Source organism: Balaenoptera acutorostrata, chromosome 15, assembly GCF_949987535.1.
Source record: "Balaenoptera acutorostrata chromosome 15, mBalAcu1.1, whole genome shotgun sequence".
NCBI lineage: Eukaryota > Metazoa > Chordata > Mammalia > Artiodactyla > Balaenopteridae > Balaenoptera > Balaenoptera acutorostrata.
The window spans coordinates 77336711-77355358 of NC_080078.1; the positions used below are offsets into that span (position 1 = coordinate 77336711).

The following is an 18648-nucleotide window of genomic DNA, read 5'->3' on the forward strand; positions in this document are numbered from 1 at the left end:
GGGAGACGAAGAAAGACAGGCATGGGGCAGGCCTGGCAAAACAGGTCTGCAGGCCAATTCAGCCCGGGGAATGAGATTTCTCTGACACGGCAGACGGACTCAGGCAGCTTTATAAACATGGCTCGGGCTTGGGCCGGTGATAAGGCGCTCACAGCATGGGACCGAGACCACAGGTCCTGGTATGCAGGAACAGCATCTGTGCTGGCGTCTGTTCTGATTGGTCCGTTTGCGGCCAGCGTGGATTCTGATTGGCCAGGAACCAGCCCAACCACGTGTTGAGTACTTGGAACTCCACTCCCGTGGATTCCAGACCAAACGGGCCTTGCAAGTTGGGGCAGAGGATGGCTCGTCCCTCAGACCCACCCTGATCCGCGGGCACATGTGAGACAGAGAGTCCTGGCATGACATCAGAAGGAGGCAAGGGAATGCCTGGAAGAACAGTCACATTTTTCCACCATCACAGTGAAATAGGAACTGAGAATCCAAAATAAAGGTGAAATACATATAAAGACGGTAATTTTCCTGGCACACCTGAATGGCAGAGCCGCGGTACAATCTCGGGTATTCCTCACCAGTCCCCTGCAAGGCAATATATATACTGCCATTTTAGAGAAGGAAACTGAGGTTCAGAGTGGTAACTCACTGAGCAGGGGTCGCTGCCTCAAGGGCCCTGACGGTATCGAAGCGATCGTCCTCCGTGCAATCTTCAAAACCGTTGCTCACTCCGCCTGTGATGCTGGCCGGCCTAACCACCTCCACACGACCAGGGTTGGCCCCAAAGGAACTCGCCACAGATCAGGATCTTTGTATTATAAACCGACTTTTAATAATAATAATAAAAAATCTATCATGAATTGAATGAGAAGATCTGTACATTTCAAAGTAAACCAGTGCACGACGCCCTTGCCCTCGGGGGCCCCTCTCCGTTTCTGCCACAGGGTCCTCGTTTGTATCTGTGCCACCTCTGTCCTGCAACAAGCCCACCTCTTGCAATCTGGTGCAGGGTGGCAAGAGAGGGAAGGCGGCCCCTGGGGGTGCAGGGGGCCAAGATGCTGATGGGTCTTCAAGCCTCCAGGTCAGTGGGAAACCCACACCTGATTTCACCCATCAGCCAAGGCTGGAAAGACTCCTCCCTTCTGTCCCAGCTGTGACATTTCCCTGCTGGCAACAGAACCTAGAGGGGACAAACTGCTGGGGGGCAGAGGGGGGATCCTGTGTGGGTCCCTGTGCCCAGGTGGGCAGGGTAGCTTCCTGTCTCTCTAGCTGGCTGAGAAGTCCCAAATGCCCTGCTCTGAGTTAACATCAAAAAATAAATTACAGAAGGTACCACTCAGTGTTTCCCGGCGGCCCTTCTACCTGCAGAGGGCAGACATCAGTGTGGAACTGCCTCTCCAATGGATGGTTCAACCCCCTCCAGCCCCCAGGCCTGGCCCAGCCACCTCTCAAACCCTTGTAGGCAGTCGTTCAAAGAACAAAGTAATTCACCCTGATACAGACCAACTGCTGGAGAACCGAGGGTGGGTGGGAAAAGGAACCCTAGTCGATACCTGTAAGCCATATCTTAAGACCCTAATATTAAAAAGATGAAATACTGACATCTTTTGAATTTTCAATAATTTAGTTTTTCTTTTTTTTTTTTTTTTTTAGTAGAACTGGGAAAAGTTGTCAATACTACCTTATGCTGGTCCCCTGTTAGACAATATAGCTTTCTTTGAAATTTAAAATGTCAAATATATAATCACACAACCTGGGGGGAAAAAAATCTCAACGATACCAACGACAACATAAAAACCCCAAAATAAACCATAGAGAGTTCACGCCATATAAATAAAGTCAGAGCAAATCTCGTGCCCAGGGCTGATGGCTCCAGTTCCAATGGCGCTGATGCCGGAAGCCAGTGTGGCTTTCGACCGTCCTCTTGGTAACAGGCGTTGTGCCCTGTCCCTCTGTCTTTACCGGCAGAGGCCCGGCTTTTCCGAGTCCATCAGGCAGATTAGTACAGGGTTAGGGGGGAATCTGGAAGCTAAGGTGAGGAAGAGGAGCAGACACATGTGGTCGCCTGGAATGTGGACATAGAAGGAAACCAGAGGTTTCCAAAGTGCAGGTTGAGCCATCCCGAGGGAGCTGGGGCCGCGGGCCTCCAGCTGCAGTGCCCGTGACTTCTCCCCTGTGTTCTACGGACTTGCAGGCCGGAGCCCAGGCCCTGGCTGCACCCATCAGTTCTGTGGGTCCCCAGCACCCCTCGGGCTTCTGGCAGAAGTGTGAAGAACATGCCAGCCCAGGGTCGATCCACCAGCTCATCCAAGAGTGGGGGCACTGCTTATCCTCCCAGGAGGTGATGGAGGAGGCCGGACAGATCTTGAAGCAGGTGGGAGAGGAGGTCTCGGGCCAGCTCTGGAGAAGGCCACACGGCCCCCTGTGTCCTCCCAAATCCCAGCTCCAGAGGACGCAGCCAAGCACGAGGCACCTCAGCGTCTAGAGGTCTCCGTCCACCGGCGGCTGGCAGAGGCGGTAGAGCCTGGCGGAGGTGAAGAGGGTGAGGAGCAGCCCGGCAGGCCAAGGCCTACTATTATTATTGCAACATGTGATTTATGTGAACGTGTAATCCACGCCCAGACAGCAAAACTCAACAGGTGTAAAAAGATGCAGAGTGAAAAATTACTGATGCCGCCCACGTTCCCCTAGTGGTACAGTCCCCGCCCCACAGGAGTCTTGCTCCCTCCAGACTGGCAAGGGGTTTACAAAAACAGACACATATACATGCGCATGTTTGTGTTAAGGTACTTGTGTGGGTGTGTGTGCATTTTTCCACGCTAATGGTGGCAAAGTAGACCCAGCACTCTGCCACTGGAGTCTTTTACTTAATATATCTTGGGGCCTCTCTCTGCAGCACATGGGGAGCTACCTTGGTTTCCTTTCTGCATTGGAAGGATTCTGAGCTCTACCCTCAAGTAAGAAGGAGCCACTAATGGGTTTCAAGCAGGGGAGACGGTAGATCTGCTGTGGGGAGAATGATGGCAGGGGGACCGGACCAGACAGGAGGCTGCTGTGGTGACATGGACAAGACAGGGAAGCAAGGTGGCACAGCGGTCAGGAGCGTGGCCTCTGGGCCTAGAATGCCTGGGTTCAGAAGCGCAACTCTGTGACTCTGTGTGCTAGCTGTATGACCTTGGACAAGATACTTAACCTCTCTAGGCCTCAGTGTCCCCACCTGCCAATGGGGGATAGTAATAGTACCTTGCTCACAGAGTTGTTGTTTCGAGCAAATAAGTTAATATAGGTAAAGATACTAGAATGGTGCCTGGAGCGGGGGAAGCGACATATAAAAGTATTTAAAAGTAATGAGGGGAGGGACCTCCCTGGCGGTCCAGTGGTTAAGAGTCCATGCTTCCACTGCAAGGGGCACGGGTTCAGTCAGGGAACTAAGTTCTCGCATGCCAAACAGTGAGGCCAAAAAATAAAAATTAAAAATAAAAAAGTAAAAGAAATGAGGGGAATTCCCTCTCAGTCCAGTGGTTAGGACTCCGCACTTCCACTGCTGAGGGCCCGGGTTCAATCCCTGGCCGGGGAACTAAGATCCCACAAGCCACGCCACGTGGCCTAAAAATAATAATAACAATAACGAGGGCTAAGAGAGTGCATGCAAAAAACTAGTGAAACATATATAAGATCTGTATGAGTTCTTGTATTGCTCCAACACCGTTTCCTGGTCTTGACAATGTTCTGTGGTTACGTGAGACATTATTCTTGGCGGGGGGAGCTGAGTGAAGGACCACATGGAAACTCCCTGTACAATTTTTGCAACTTCCTGCAAGTCAAACTATTTCAAAATAGTCAGATAGTCAAACTATTTCAAAATTAAAAAGTTATTTAAAAATTGTGGGCCTATGTCAACAGCAAAGCAGGGCAGTGTGGATGGAGAGGGAAGACGCACAAAAATTAGTTATTCCTGGGAAAGGGGGCTGCACACAGTACCACGAGAAGGTCTGACTTCAATGTGGAGATGATGGGCCGTGAGGACAGGATGAAGCAGGTGGGCTGAGGGCTCTGAGGGCAGCAGGGCGGCAGAGAAGGGCGGTGGGTGAGCCGGTGGGGGGCACACAAATTACTGCCCCATGGCTCACTCTGGGGGCCCTGCCGTACTTTCCCAGCCAAAGTGGGAGCTCTGGGAGGTAACAGACTGAGTCGTATTTGTTGTTTCCCAAATGGGGTCCCGTAAATGAGAGGGGAAGCCCCATCTGAACACCAGCGGGTCTGTCTGGGGTGAAGCCCAGCCCAAGTCCTGTCCTTCACGGAAGGGAGGAGAGGAAAGGAGACGGGGAGGGACAGCCACTCACCGCGGTGCACCCTGGGGCATCTGGTCCTTGACTCGGAGGTTTTTGGCCAGAATCTCCACCCTGGGGCCCTGGGAAGAAAGAACGGTGAGGCCCTGGGCTGCCTCTGCACGGAGCCCAGGGCGCTTGAGGAAGCATGTGGGTGTGGGTGGGCGTAACGGGAGCTGAAGTCCTCAGCCCTCTAGATGGGGAGATGGGCATCAGCCCAGTGCCCAGACGGCCCCTCATCCCACCCGGGCTGTGAGTCCACCTCTCCCTGTGCCCACCGGGCCCGGATCTGGGTGCCCCGCACGCAGCCTGGCGGGGCCCCGGGGGATGGGTCCCCTCACCTGCTTCCGCATGATGTCCGTGGCCTGCATGATGCACTTGGGCAGCAGCCCGTGGCTCCGCGCCAGGATGGCCGCCTGCTCCAGGGAGAGGCTCAGGGTGCTCCTGCAGGGGCGGCAGGTGAGACGGGGGCGACTGCCTGCCCCCCCACGGCCCCCAAGACCCCAGTCAGAGCAGCAGGGACAAAGGACAGAAGTGGGAAAGTGTCCCGATCTGCCCCAACCAAGAGGCGCGATCATTCCTGCTCAGGTTGAATGGATGCTCCAGCAGAACCAGGCTGCAGAGACGCTCAGTCACACCAACCAGGGTGGGAGAACCGGGAAGCTCAGCAGCCCTCCCAGGACCACCTCCTCCCGAGGTCCCATTTCACAGCAGACAAACTGAGGCTCGGCGGGGGGCGGGGGCAGCCACGGCCTCGTCTGGGCTCAACAGGCAGCGGCAGAACCAGGATTCAAACCTGGCTTTCGTCCTCCCATCCTGGGCCCCCAAACCACCCAGAGGCCCGCCCCCGCTCAGGGCCCGCGCACCTCTGCATGCCCGTGCCGCACATGGTGATCTGGCAGGCCCCCAGGCGGTAGCAGAGCTCGGAGGAGATGGGGATGAGGCCGGCGCCCAAGCTCCCAGCGGCACCAGGCTTGGGGTAGACGAAGGACTTCATGAGGCGGCAGAGCTCGTCCAGGGCGTTGATGGGGCGGATCAGCTGCGAGGCACACACACCCGGACGGTTGGAGGAGGCCCCCACCTGTCCTTCCTCCCCGTCACCACCTCCAATCCAGCTCCGTTACAGCAGCTGTCCTCTCGGCTCACCTCCTGTGCTCACGATATATTCCAGGTCTAACCCTCCCATCTAATTCTCTTCACCTGCCCAGGTGTGCCCACGACCAAGCCTCAGCGAATACCCACTCCTGTCCTCTCCAAATAGCAGCACCTCCCCAGGAACAGCGTCCCTTCTGCTCTGCCCCACCTCCCCTTTCCTGCGTCGCCTGTGCAGGCACAGAACACTGGCCACTGCTTCCTGTGTCGTCTCAAGACGCTGCCAGCCAGACTATTATACAAACTCCCGGAGGGCTGTGCCCAGCCCTTCTCTCGGAGCCCAGCCTCACGGTCCGAGGCCAGGAGCCCCAAAACCACTGTCAAAATCAAGGCCTGATAGGGACTTCCCTGGTGGTCCAGTGGTAAAGAATCTGCCTTCCAATGCAGGGGACGCGGGTTCGATCCCTGGTCGGGGAACTAAGATCCCACACGCCGCAGGGCACCTCAGCCTGCACGCCACAACTACTGAGCTCGCACGCCTCAACTGGAGCCCGCGTGCCGCAAACTACAGAGCCCACACGCTCTGGAACTCGCACCACAACGAGAGAAGAGAAAACCCGCACGCCACAACTAGAGAGAAGCTCACGCGCCACAACAAGCGCTGCAACGAAGATCCCGTGTGCCGCAGCGAAGACCCAATGCAGCCAAATAAATAAATAAATAAATATTTTTAAAAAAGAAATCGAGGCCTGATAGACCCTGGGCAGAGAGGGAAAGGCCTGCAGCACGCGGGAACGTGGCCCAGACAGCCAGGTATTTATTTCCACTGCTCAAAATAAACTAGAAGCCTCCGTTTTGTGGGAAATCTTTTGACTTTTAAATGCTGGCAACAAACTGGAAATACACAAAAAGAGCACTGCATGGCCGCATCTGGTGCAGGGCTCCAGCCTCAGAGAGATGCTGCGGTGAACAAGGGAGATGCAAGAGGCACAGGTGAGTGGGTGCCAGTGAGAATACATCATCTAAGGGATTCTGAAGTGGGTGGGGAAGATGTCAGGATTTCTCGAATGGGGAAGGAGTTATCCCAGAAGACTTCCTGGAGGAGGGACTGCAGAGGCCTCCGGGGCATCACGGCCAGGATTCTGGCTGGGGTGTGACCCTGGGCCCTGTCTGACCGCGCGAACCCCCAGCCCTGCCCAAGCTCCACGGCAGGTGAGGGGAAGGAGGGCACACCTGGTCTATCTTCACCGCTGTGGTGCTGGCGTCCGTGGGCAGGTTAGACCGTTCCAGGTAAAATGCCCTGAGAGAGGAAGACGGGGGTGAGGGTAGGGCCGCCACGCCCACCGTCCTCCCAGCCCCTGCCCCACTGCAGCCGCAGCCGTTTTGCCCTCCAACAACCGGAGGAAACAAATCATTAAGAGCGGCTGGCACAGCTCTCCACGCCCACAGTCACCTGTTCCTCCAGCAGCCCTGGGGGAAGCAGGAAGGGGCCCCCCGGGCACTCCTCAAATGCCACCTCCCCCCGACTGGCCGTCAGAATCGGCACTGACACCCCACTCTCTCTCCCATCCTGCTGTGTCTCTCCTCCGAGCGCCCTCATCACTTGACACGTCACGCGGCTCTGTTTACTGGGCTATTGCTTATCTCCCCTTCTAGAACAGCGCTTGGCCAACTTTTTCTGTAAAGAGCCAAAGAGTAAATATTTTAGGCTGTGTAGACCAGTCAGTCTCTATCAAGATGCTACTCAGCTCTGCTGTTGCAATACAAAAGCAGCCAGAGACAATACACACACGGATGAACGTGGCTGTGTGCTAATAAAACTTTATTGACAAAACAGGGGGCGGGCCAGACCACAGCAGCTCTAGAATCTACCCTCCATGAAGAACAGGCTTTGTTTGGTCACTATTGACTCCTAAGTGAGCACCCAGAACAGAACCTGGCCTATGAAAGGCCGTGACTGACAGGTGCTGAATGAAAGAGGAGATGAATGAATGATTACAGAGGCAATTTTTTAAATATTCAGTGAATGGCACAGAACAGATTGATGGCATCGAATGATCCAAAGAGATGCCAGTTATAATAATACAGGTAGATGTTTTCCCTGAACAGACATATGAAAGCATCATTCTCCCATTTCCAAATGGTAAAGCCCTTACCACACCCTGAAACCCCAGTCTCCTAATTCCCAGCCCACCTTCTTCACGGAGGGAGAAGGTGAGGCAGAAGTAGGAAGGGGCTGGGATGGGGGCGGCAGTAGTGGGAGCTGCCTCCTTGGGCCCCAGGCTTCCTCCTGGCGGATGTGACCCCTACTCTTCTCTTCTCTCTGGGGGTCTCCCCTGAGCAAGGCCGAGGCTCTGGGGTCATGTCCCTCACTCACAGGCTCAAGAATCCCAGGGCCCCTGTCCCAGCTCCCACCCCCATGCAGAATGAAACAGGCATCTCCTCCCAGATGGAAGGGGCTGCTTTGAAGCCAAGCAGACCCAGTCTAGCTGCGTGACTTGGGCAAGCTGGGTGTGCTCTCTGGGCATCGGTTTCCTCATCTGCAAAGTGGGTTAGAATGGCTAGGTTAGAATGGCTGCCAGTGACTGTTGTGAGAATCTGATGAGCTTGTGTAGGCAGAGGGCCTGGCGCACAGTAGATGCTCAAGAAAGGGCATTGCCTACCCCCGCACTGGGGGCCTGTCTGGTGCCTTACACGCTAATGCTCACTCCCCGTGACAGTGTTCAGAACCCTGCCCCCATCACGTAGCCCGTGCAGATACCTGAGTTTGCGGTAATACTGCTGAACCTTCTCCAGGGACTGGGCATTGATCTCCTGCTGCAAATCTTCCACCGTCTGGCTGCCTGGAGGAGGCGGCACCTCCATGTTCTCCAGAGCTGTGAAGGAAGAAGAGCGAGGGCAGGTGCTTGGCTCCCGGCGTGCACGGCCATCCCCGGTGGGCCCCACTCAGCCCGTCGCTGCGGCTCACCTTTCGTGAAGAGCACGGTGTGCAGCCTTAGGCTGGCCCCGCTCTCCAGGCGGGAGGGCAGCTTGGAGAAGTGATAGCTATCCAGGTAGAAGATGACCTTCAGTGCCTGCCGGCTGCCCTCGATGTGGTAGAAGACGTTGGTGTCTGTTGGGGGCCATGGTGGGGCGGAGGGCTCAGCATCAAGGCTGGAGGGGCCCTGCCCCACCTCCGCGAGGGCAGCTACAGACCTCCTTCAGATCGCCACTGTGATGTCCCAGGACCTCCCTGTCTGCCTACCCCAGAGCCGCGGCTTCAGACCTTCCTGCCCTCCCACAGTCTCGGGGCACCTCAGATAGCCCCGTCCCCCTACCACTCAGAGGAGCAGCCTCTGACCTCCCTTTTCACCTCCCTTGACAGGTCCCAGTTTCTACTGCTTAATTCTTACACCTGACATTGATTCTGCCCAGCTGCGGAGTTGTTGTGTTTATCTTCAGAGCCACACCAATGCTGCTTCTACCTCTCACCTGGTAGCCCAGGGCCTCTACCTGGCAAAAGCTACCCTCAAACAGCACCTGCATCTTATTTACACCCATAGCGAAGAGCTTGTGGCAGGGGTGGCGCTAACACCCCATCCTGCACCCATAGCAGACATCACTAATGGATGGATAATTCTCCCTGAGCCCAAGCCGGCCTACAGACAGGCAGCCACTGCCAACCAAGTCCAACTGGTACCCGAAATGAAACCCATTGTGCTTCTAGGCTCTAGTTTACACATTCTCAACAGGGTGATATCACCTCCGAGGAGGTAAAAATTGGTTTTGGGGGCAAAGGCAAAAAAAAAAAAACTTACTCTTTTTATATGTAAAGCACATATATACATATAGTACATAAACAGATATATAGTATATCCATGATATAAAAATTTCATGGGGGTGTGGCGATTAGGAAAAAATTGTCTAAACAAGCTCCTTAGGGAGGTGATAATAAAAAACAACAACAAAAAAAGCAGGGGTTCTCAAACTAGCATGCTTCAAAATCACCAGGGGGGCTTGTTGACACACATTTCTGGGCTCTACTTCCAGTTTTGGATTCAGTAGGTCTGGGATGGGGCCTGAGAATTAGGCTAGCAAGTTTCCAGGTGCCGCTGGTCCAGGGATCCCACTCAGAGAACCATGGCTCTAGAACCGAGCGCAGTGATTCTCAGTCCTGGCTATACATCGAAGTCACCTGGAAAGCTTATCTTGAATCCCAATGCCCAGGATCCACCCCACAGACTGAATCCAAATCACCAGGGCTGGGACTGGGACTGAGGCATCAGTATCTGAAAAGCTCCCTGGGTGATCCCAGCGCAGCCAGGGCTGAGACCCACTGGACTACAATGTGAGCTCCAGGAGGGCAGAAACCATGGCCGTATATCTCTCCACTGTGGCCCAGAACCTAAAACTGAGCCTGACACGTATCATGTGCTCGTAATTATGGGTATGTGGATAGACGGATGAGTGTGTGGGTGGATGGGTGATGGATGGGTGGATGGATAAATGGATGGGTGGATGGATGAGTAGATGAATGAGTGGATGAGTGGGTAGGTGAGTGGAAAGATGGGTGGGAGGGAGGGAGAAAGAAAGGAAAGAAGAAAATTATGGTGTAAGTTCTTAGAAAATCTTAACACGTCTTCATCCCACAGAAGGTTATCTCTAGGAGTTTTAATAAGAACTGGGTACTGGCTGTTTTTCCCTCTTATGCGCTGTAGGAGACGGCTGGGTTTATAAAAAAAAGGGACCCTCTCCTTCCCTGTATGTTGGGAGCATGGGGTTTGGGTCAACTGGGTCCTGGGTCAACTTTAGGCAGCTGGCCTGGTGGCAGGGGGAGGGACAGGGTGACCCCAGAACCCCGACTCTCACGGTGGGGTGGGAGGAATCACTCACTGGCCACGTAGTTCTCGTCCAGCTGCTTGAAGGAGAAGGTGACGTTGTCCAGCTCCGACAGGGTCACCCAGATGTCCTCCAACATGGTCCGTTCCTCTTTCTGCAAGAGCAAGACAGAGTGGAGGAGTCACAGGTGCCACCCCTGCCCCAGGTGTCACTTCAAGATGCTGGGATTCAACTCTAGTTGACACACCAGGATGTGGCGCTACCAGGCATGAGGTCTTGCGCAGGTCTCTCTGGAGCTGGACGTGAGATCATGTTTGCTCCAGGCCTGTCCTGCACCTCCCAGGTCAGAGCCCATCTCTGCTCTAACATGCTGGGTGGCCCTCTTACCCGGGTCAACCCACCAATCCCACTGAACCATTCCAGCGCAGCACCCAGCTCAGAGCCTGCATATCCTGGCAACTGCTGAATTAACACACTGGGTCCTGGTGTCCTCATCAGAGAAGAAGAAAGTGAGGGCTGGGCACTCAGTTCCAGAAACCAATGAGAGGGTGTCTCCCACCAGGCAGGCACCTGTCTGCAACATCGGCCAGCAGAGGGCGCACTATGGCCACTCTTTCCCAAACCGCTGCAGCTGTGGCTTCCTGTCCGGCCTGGGAAAATGTCTAGGAGGCTCAGGGCTGCAAGGTGGGGGGAGGTCAGGCCTGGGCACACGGGTGGAGGAGCGAACAGCACAGAGCAAATACTGCTGCCGGCTGGATTTCTGGGGGGGCATCGGCTCTGGGTACCAGTACCCCGAAATGCTGAGTCGTTGGCTCTGCCTCCTCCGGGGGCTGGTAGAGGGACCCACCCTGATTCTGAGCCCTGAGAGTGGATGGACAGGGCACTCAGAGATAAAAGAGATGTGGAGAAGGCAGGGCAGTCTGGGGCAACCAGGTCTAGAGTCAGACTCCCAGGTTCACACAGGTTCCCTGGGCCTCAGTGTTCTCATCCTTAAAAAGTGGGTGGTAAAGGACCTGCCTGGGGGCTACTGCAAGGACTAAACAAGATGCTATTTGCACCAACAAAGTTGACCCGGATTACCACAAAAGCCTGCTCACTGGTCTCCCAGTTTCTGCCCTTGCCCCTCTACACTCTTCCCCACCCCGCAGCCTGGGTGATCCTTTAAGTATCAAAGTCAGATCCTGTCCCTCCTCTTCTCAAAACCCTCCCCTGACTGCCACCCACTCAGAGTAACAGCCAAAGTCCTACAACAGCCTGCAAGACCCCGAACAGTCAGACCCCAGTTAATTCTCAGGACTCACCTCCCCCACCTTCCCCTGGCTCACTCACTCTATTCCAGCCACACTGGGTACCTCGCTGTATCTCAAACACTGCATGCATCCTCCTGCCTCAGGACCTTTGCACCTGCTGTTCTCTCTGCCTGGAGGGCTCCTCCCCAGTGTCCTCATGGCTCACCCCCTCCCCTCCTTCGGTTCTTAGGTCAGATGTCACCTCTCACTGAGGCCCTCAGTGGCTGCCTTATCAAAACTTTCAACTGCCACCACCCCAGACCTTCCTGTCCCCTTCCCGTCTCCTTCCCTGCTTAGTTTTTCCCCTTAGCCCTTAACACTATAAATGAGGGTTTCTCAACTGCAGCACTACTGACACTTGGGGCCAGAGAATTACCTGCTGGGGGGTGGGGACGGGGGTGAGCATTCCGTGCTGTAGGAGGTTTAGCAGCCTCCCTGGCCTCTACACACCAGATGCCAGTAGTACTTCCTCTTCCCTCAGTTGTGACAACCAAAAATGTCTCCAGAGATTGCCGAGTGTACCCTGGGGGCAAAACTGCCCTGGTGAGAACCACTGGTCTATACCATCCCTGGTCCTTAGTTGTTTATGTCTATCTCCCCAAAAGCAGGGTATAAGGTCCCTGAGTAAACGAACTCTCTGTTTTGTCCACTGCTGGGTCCCCAGTGCCTGTAACAGTGACACACAGTAGGTGCTCGATAAACAGCCGCCGAACGAATGAACGGGGTGAGCGACAGCCTGAGCAAGACCTCCCCCGCCCCCCACTCACCGCGGCCGGCGACAGCAGAGACTGGCAGTGCAGGAGGACGCCAGTGGCCGCCACCTGCTCCAGCCACTTGCGGCTGGCGTCCCGGCTGCTCTCCTCGTACTCGCCGTTGTTGTTGTAGCGGTAGCTCAGGGCCGCCAGCAGCTGCTCGGAGAAGGTGCACACGGCGGCCACCAGCGCCTGGCAGAAGATGCTGTCCCTCCGCAGCTGCAGCTCCGTGTCTGTGGGCACAGGGGGCGGGGCCGCGCTGGGCGGGGGGCTCCTGCGCCATCAGCAGGCCTGTACCCCACAACCCGGGGCCCGGGACCAGCCTCCTCTCCCCGACGCGACCACCCATCCGGGGCCAACTTGGCAGACAGCGTTAATTCATCCCAGGCACCAAAGGCAACTCCACAAAACTCAGCTCTCCAAAAGCAAGCCAATCTGTGGAAAAACTCAACTCTCTCAATGACCCATCTCCCTATGTAAAAAAACAAAACAACTTGTGATTTTCCAAAGGCTTTCCCCAAACCCTTACCCTCAGCTGTTTATTTATTAGGATATTTCTCAGCATTGATTGAGAGTGATGACGCCAGTTCCATGTTTTAAGAAATGCAGTTTAGCATTTTCTCTATTTTTGAGAAGTATGCCTTCTTCTTATCATTCCCCCACCACCACTTCCTTGCCCCCTGCTTGTGATGTGATTTACAGAACTGGCCAATTTTGGGCAATCAGTCATTCAGGGTCCTAATATTCTGGAAGGGATTTTTTTTTTTTCCTTTTGGCTGTGCTACGCAGCTTTCGGGATCTTAGTTCCCTGACCAGGGATCGAACCCGGGCCCCAGCAGTGAAAGCACCGAGTCCTAACCACTGGACCACCAGGGAATTCCCTGGAAGGGATTATTTTTGATGACTGGCTCTAGCCAATGGGTTTTCAGTGACCAATTTTGACCCAGATCCTATTCTAGCTGCCCCTTGGCTGGGAATTTCTGGAAGGAAGGGAGGGACAGAGAACACCTCTAAGATTCCCCTAGGCCCTTGTCAGTCCCTCCTCCTCCCCACCGTCTTCAGGGTAGGAAGCCCCAGGCTGGGGCTGAGGGCTCTACCGGCAAAGAGCCTCCCTAATTGTCGGTGCTCTATCCTGTGTCCTCATCAAGATCAGCCCAGGCCTGGGAAGTGACAAGAGATAGTGTTCCTGGCTCCAGGGCCCTGAGACTTGTCCCCTGGACACAAGAGGAAGAAGTGAGGTCTGAGTAGTTCTTGGAGGGGCTAGAGGCCATGGTGTTACCTCCCCCTGTGCAGACCCCGATGACCAGGGGAAAGTCAACCTTGGCCGGCAGAAGAGGCCTTCCCCGGGCTGCGGTCATGGGCACTGGCTGCCAGGGTGGCCTCTCCCAGATGCACCTGGGTGTGTGCAAATCACAGACAGCTGCCCCTTCAAAGCCCTCACCTGTGCACTTCAGCAAGGCCAGGAGCAGCTGGTTCTTTCCATCTGGAAGGAGAAGGAGATGGGCTGAGAGGGGTTAGCAGAAGGAGCAAGCCAAGCCAGGCCTCCCCACAGCCCACGTGCCTGACCCCTTCTCGTAGTGAAGCTCTGGGTACACAGAGCCGTGCTCAAGAAGCTCTGACTGAATGTTGAGCAGATTCCAGAAACCCCTGGACATCCAGAGGATGAAACCCCAACTGTTCGCTGCACCCCAACTGTCTATATATACCCTCCACACAGAGACTGACACCAGCCCCTCCAACTCCCGGGCCAGAGCCCCCAGCCCACACCTTGTACCTGTGCGTGGGCACACCCTGACACACGCGTATACGTACATGTGGGAGCACACTCAGACCACGTACACTCACACGTGTACTCAGGTACTTATTCACATCGTCCTACACAGCCAAGCCCCGCCCACGTGTAGACAAAGCCCAGACCTTCCAGACACAGGCCTAACACCCTGGTCTCTTTCCTTCAAATAAAGGCTCTTGGGCGCAGAAGGGGCTTAAAAGAAAAATCTGAAAGGCTTCTGGATTTGCCCTCTTGTGATACATTCTGTCCTGGGGAGGCACTAAGATGCAGGGCAGGGTGTGGTAATAACACCAGCATGTGCTTACTGAGGACTTACTGTGTGCCAGGCACTGTACTAAGTGCCTTGTTTGTACTGACTCATTCACCCCTCACAACAACACTATGAACCCATTTTACACATGAAGAGACTGAAGCACAGAGAAGTCAAGGAACTTGCTAAGGTCGCACAGCCAATAAGTGGGAGAGATGGGGTTTGAGCACTGGCCATCTGGCTCCAGAGTCCATGCTCTTCACCAATGACAGTTTTGGAAGACAGGACAGCTCAGGTCCAACACAGACTTCCAACTCAGAGGGTGCTGTTCCTGGGGTCATGACCTTGGGACCAAGCACCTCCTGCTGTCCTGGTCAGATGTCTCCCTGGCCTGGGATCCTTCTAACCCAGGAGTCCCAGGCTCAAATGCTGCCAAGGGCCAGGCAGGTAACATAAGGTGCATGAAGCAGACCCCAGGCCACAGGGCATGGTGGGGTCCATGTGCACTGGAAGGCACCCCTCCCCCACCCAAAGAGGGTGGCCACCACTCATCTCCAGCCAAGTGTGAATGCGGAATTGCAGGCCTGTTATTGCCAGATCTTCTGATTGTTCAAGAATAGCCAGAAATCTAGACTTTTATGTGGGGTCTCAGATTATAAATGCTGGCAGCAGATTCACATTTTTTTAATGCTGTAGCATCAAAAATTACCTGGGCGCCCAAGTCCGATCAGGACCCACCCACCCCCCAACTTGTAACCTGGTTAGTAAACAAAAGGAACTGAACTACATCCACAATTTTGGAAGCTGAGAAGGAACAAGTTCAGCCTTCTTAGCCTCCTGACTCTGCAAGGAAGCCCCAGGCACCCCAAATCAGCGGTTCCTTGATCAAGTGTGTACTGTCCCAGGGCCTTGCCCAGGGCAGGACACAGCTGAGACAGGGACACTCGCTCTTCCTGTCCTCTCCCTGGGCCTGGAGAGACATGGGGCACGGAGATGGACCCATTCCTGATCCTTCCACATTCCACATCAGGAACCAAAGGCCACAAAACCTCCACATTACAGCCTTCCCTGCCCAACTGACCTTCCACGTATCTCTGAATGTTGTCCACCAGGGTCTTGATGGAATTGGGGAGGTTCCAGGGGTCCTCCTGGATGCTGATCTGGATCAAGCTCCGGCCACGAATTGTACACTCCTCTTTCTGTTTGAACTCTGGGGCAGAAAGTGACATGAGGGCAGGAAAGGGACAATTAGATAGCTTTGGAAAATGGTGGCACAAAGGCCTCTGTCCCATCACTAGATTCCAAAGCTCAGAATCTTAGGTCAAGGATACTGGCAGGACTCTAGGGTACTATCTGGTCCACGGAAGGCAAATACATGGTAAGTGTGCTACGAATTCATAGTATCACACTCATGGCAGACATTGCTGATCAATCTCAGCACTCTTTCCCACTCATCTGAGGCTGTGACTCCTCACAGGTGCAACAAATCCAATGCAGGCATCACAAATCAATCAGGGCATTCTTGTCTCCTAAGCCTGGATGTAGTCACGGAAGGATTCTTGGGTACTACCTCCTCACAGCCACAACCAATCGAGCTGGCACATGAGTTGTAACCTAGCGTAACCTTTATTCTACACAGAGGAGGAAGTCCAGGCACAGAGTGGAAAAGTGACTTGCCTAAAGTCACACAGCAGGGTAGTGACAGAAAAGGGACTTGAACCTGGCCCCAGACAAGCATACACAGGTCCCCGCTCCTTTGGCCTCTTCCCTGCTACAAAGTCTCAGGTTTCTGAGATATTTGTGGTTTTGTTTCCTCTGAGTTTGACATTTCTTCTTTCTAAGGTTCATCCCAGGGAGAGATGATCCTGAGACAGCAGGAGGGAGAGCTGAGCTAGGGCACCCCAACTCCTCACCACTTCCAACCCTCACTTAGGAGCAATTGCTTGTTTCTTTTCCTATCTCCTGAACTCTACTGGAAGCTCCTTGAGGTCAGAGGCAGTGTCACTTTCATCTCATGGGCCCCAGGGCCCAGCACAAGGCCTGACACAAGCTGGTTCTTGGAAATTATTTACTGGATGTATGAATGCACGGATGCATGGAGTAGACAGATGGGTGGATGAGTGGGTAGGTGGATGGGTGGATGGATGGATGGATAGATGAATGGATGGATGGATGGATGGATGATGGATGGATGGATGGATTGGATGGATGATGGATGGATGGATGGATGGGATGGATGGACGGATGGGTGGATAGATAAATGGGTGGGTGGATGGGTAGGTGGGTAGATGGGTAAATGGGAGGAGAAGTAAATAGAGGGACATAAAAGTCAATCTTTTTCTCTCAATCATTTCAAGAAGAAGGTCTCAATTTGGTGCTGGTAAGTCCTTAACACTTCTTTAACTCACTAATCCCCCTCAGGAATAAAGAACAAAGAGCTCTGGGCAGGCAACAGTGCCTAACTACAGTACAATGACATTTTTTGTTGCTGTTTCCATTGGATTTATCATTATTTTATGACATTTTATACTGGTTTTCCATTTACAGGGAGTTAAATAAATTCCTTTCAAAATTGAATTTTTTAAAAGGAGACACTTTGATCTATCAATAATATGGGCAGCAAATGAATATGGTTTAAAAAATGTAAAGATGTTGGCAGATTCTATGAATATGTCTAAAACGATGAAGGGGGCTGGGGGTGTCTGAGGTTTGGCAAATTGTGCTCCAGTCCTTCCCCTCATGTTATAAACAGGCAGACGGAGGCCCAGAAAGGCTCAGGGACCAGCCCAGGGGTCCACACACTTTTTCTGTAAAGAGTCAGATAGGAACTGATTTAGGCTTTGCAGGGCATACAGTCTCTGTCACATATTCTTTCTTTCTTTCTTTCGTTCCGTTTTGACAATCCATTATACATGAAAAATCATTCTCAGCTCACAGTCTGTACAAAAACAGGCCATGGGCTGGATTTGCCCCATGGGATGAACCTGCCGACTGCCCCTGGACTGACCCACGGCCATTCAACAGGTGAGGGGCAAAGCTGAGAACGTGGCCCAGGTGGCCTGCCGCCTGTCCAGCACACGTCACCCGTTGCAGCCTGTCTCCCTGACGGATGCTGGATGTCATCCCTCGCCCTGCCTGGGAACTCTTCTCTGCTCACCTTGTAAGCTGTGGTCCATGGGGAAATGCCTGGTCTCTTCAAAAGCTCTGCTCATGACTGGCCCCTTGAGGAGTGCATGGATGGAGTCCACCTGGGCGGCAGGAAGTTCTGGGTTAGTTTGGCCCACAGGGCCCTCCAAGCTGCAGGGACCCATTACTCATAGCCGCTGCCCCGGCTCCTGGCTTATGGGTTCTTACCAGGGGTGATGGGAAGAACTCAGGGTCAGGCCAGGGTTGGGACAAAGGTCCTACCTGGTTAAAGAGGTGCTCCAGGCAGCCATGAAGCTTGTCCTGCTTGTCTGACGGGATCCTCATGTCACAGGGCAGCTCGTCCCCTTGCAGAAGGAAGAAACCACAGCCATCAACTATTCTTGCCCCATCTCACACCTTCCCAGCCTCTTTCTCAAGAAAGCAATGTAGCTACAGAGCTCCAAAACCCACAGTGGACTTGGAGTCTGATAGACCCAGGTCCTGGCTGTGTGACACTGCACAAATCACTTGACCTCTCTGCACCTCGGTTTCTTCATCTGCAAAATGGGCAACAGGAACTAAAACATTACACAATTGTAAGTCAATGTTATTAGTTTGCACGCTGCAGACGAGGAGACAGAAAGCCAGAGATAAGGAACCGGATCCCAGTCTCCTGATTCATCCCCCAGCCATTTCATTTAAATCAGCTGCCACATGTAAGCGCCTTCCTAAAACCTCCCCAGGGATAGTTTTTGCAGCTGAATATCTTATGTGATGAAATATTTATCTAAAGTTCAGAAATATCTCTGATTTTACCTGAGCTTCTTTTTCTTCTGTTAAACTGTAGTACAATTAAAATTAAATTTTTATGCACAGATTCTACCTCTGGAAAGACACATAGGGCAGCAGTGACAGTGGGAGCTTGGGAACCGGGAGGCCGGGTAACAAGGGTGGGAGGGAGGTTTGTCACCACCCACCCTCTCATGCCTTTTGAATTATGAACCATGTGGATGTCTGTCCTATTCACAAAATAAAATTTTTAAAGGCTGAAATCAATAAAACTAAAATAAAAACAAATTTCAGTCTTTCAGTAAAAGTTCCAAGTAACATAGAATCTAATTTATAAAATCTTATTTATGTCTGTCTGTCCCTCCAGCCGTCCACCCACATTTCTCCACATCTGTGCAGAAATACATGTTCACCAGCA

The 18648-nt window shown here is 53.5% G+C and overlaps 1 protein-coding gene across 5 annotated transcripts in view; it reads right to left on the minus strand.

Moving 5' to 3' along the window:
* Positions 1-787: 787 nt before the first annotated feature.
* The window catches only part of PREX1 (phosphatidylinositol-3,4,5-trisphosphate dependent Rac exchange factor 1), a 195707-nt gene continuing 177846 nt past the window's right edge, over positions 788-18648 (minus strand). For 4 of the 5 annotated variants that reach the window (XM_057529298.1, XM_057529295.1, XM_057529297.1 and 1 more), the window contains 13 exons: positions 17724-17806; positions 17473-17563; positions 15397-15525; positions 13715-13756; positions 12289-12506; positions 10287-10386; positions 8383-8526; positions 8176-8290; positions 6648-6714; positions 5189-5361; positions 4664-4766; positions 4338-4405; positions 788-2518 (listed from right to left, as the gene is read on the minus strand). In XM_057529298.1, the coding sequence (XP_057385281.1) occupies positions 2476-2518; positions 4338-4405; positions 4664-4766; positions 5189-5361; positions 6648-6714; positions 8176-8290; positions 8383-8526; positions 10287-10386; positions 12289-12506; positions 13715-13756; positions 15397-15525; positions 17473-17563; positions 17724-17806 (1376 nt within the window). In that variant the 3' untranslated portion in view covers positions 788-2475. Of the gene's footprint in view, positions 2519-4337; positions 4406-4663; positions 4767-5188; positions 5362-6644; positions 6715-6964; positions 7093-8175; positions 8291-8382; positions 8527-10286; positions 10387-12288; positions 12507-13714; positions 13757-15396; positions 15526-17472; positions 17564-17723; positions 17807-18648 lie in introns of those variants that run through there. The other variant, XR_009005434.1, reaches the window with a different exon arrangement.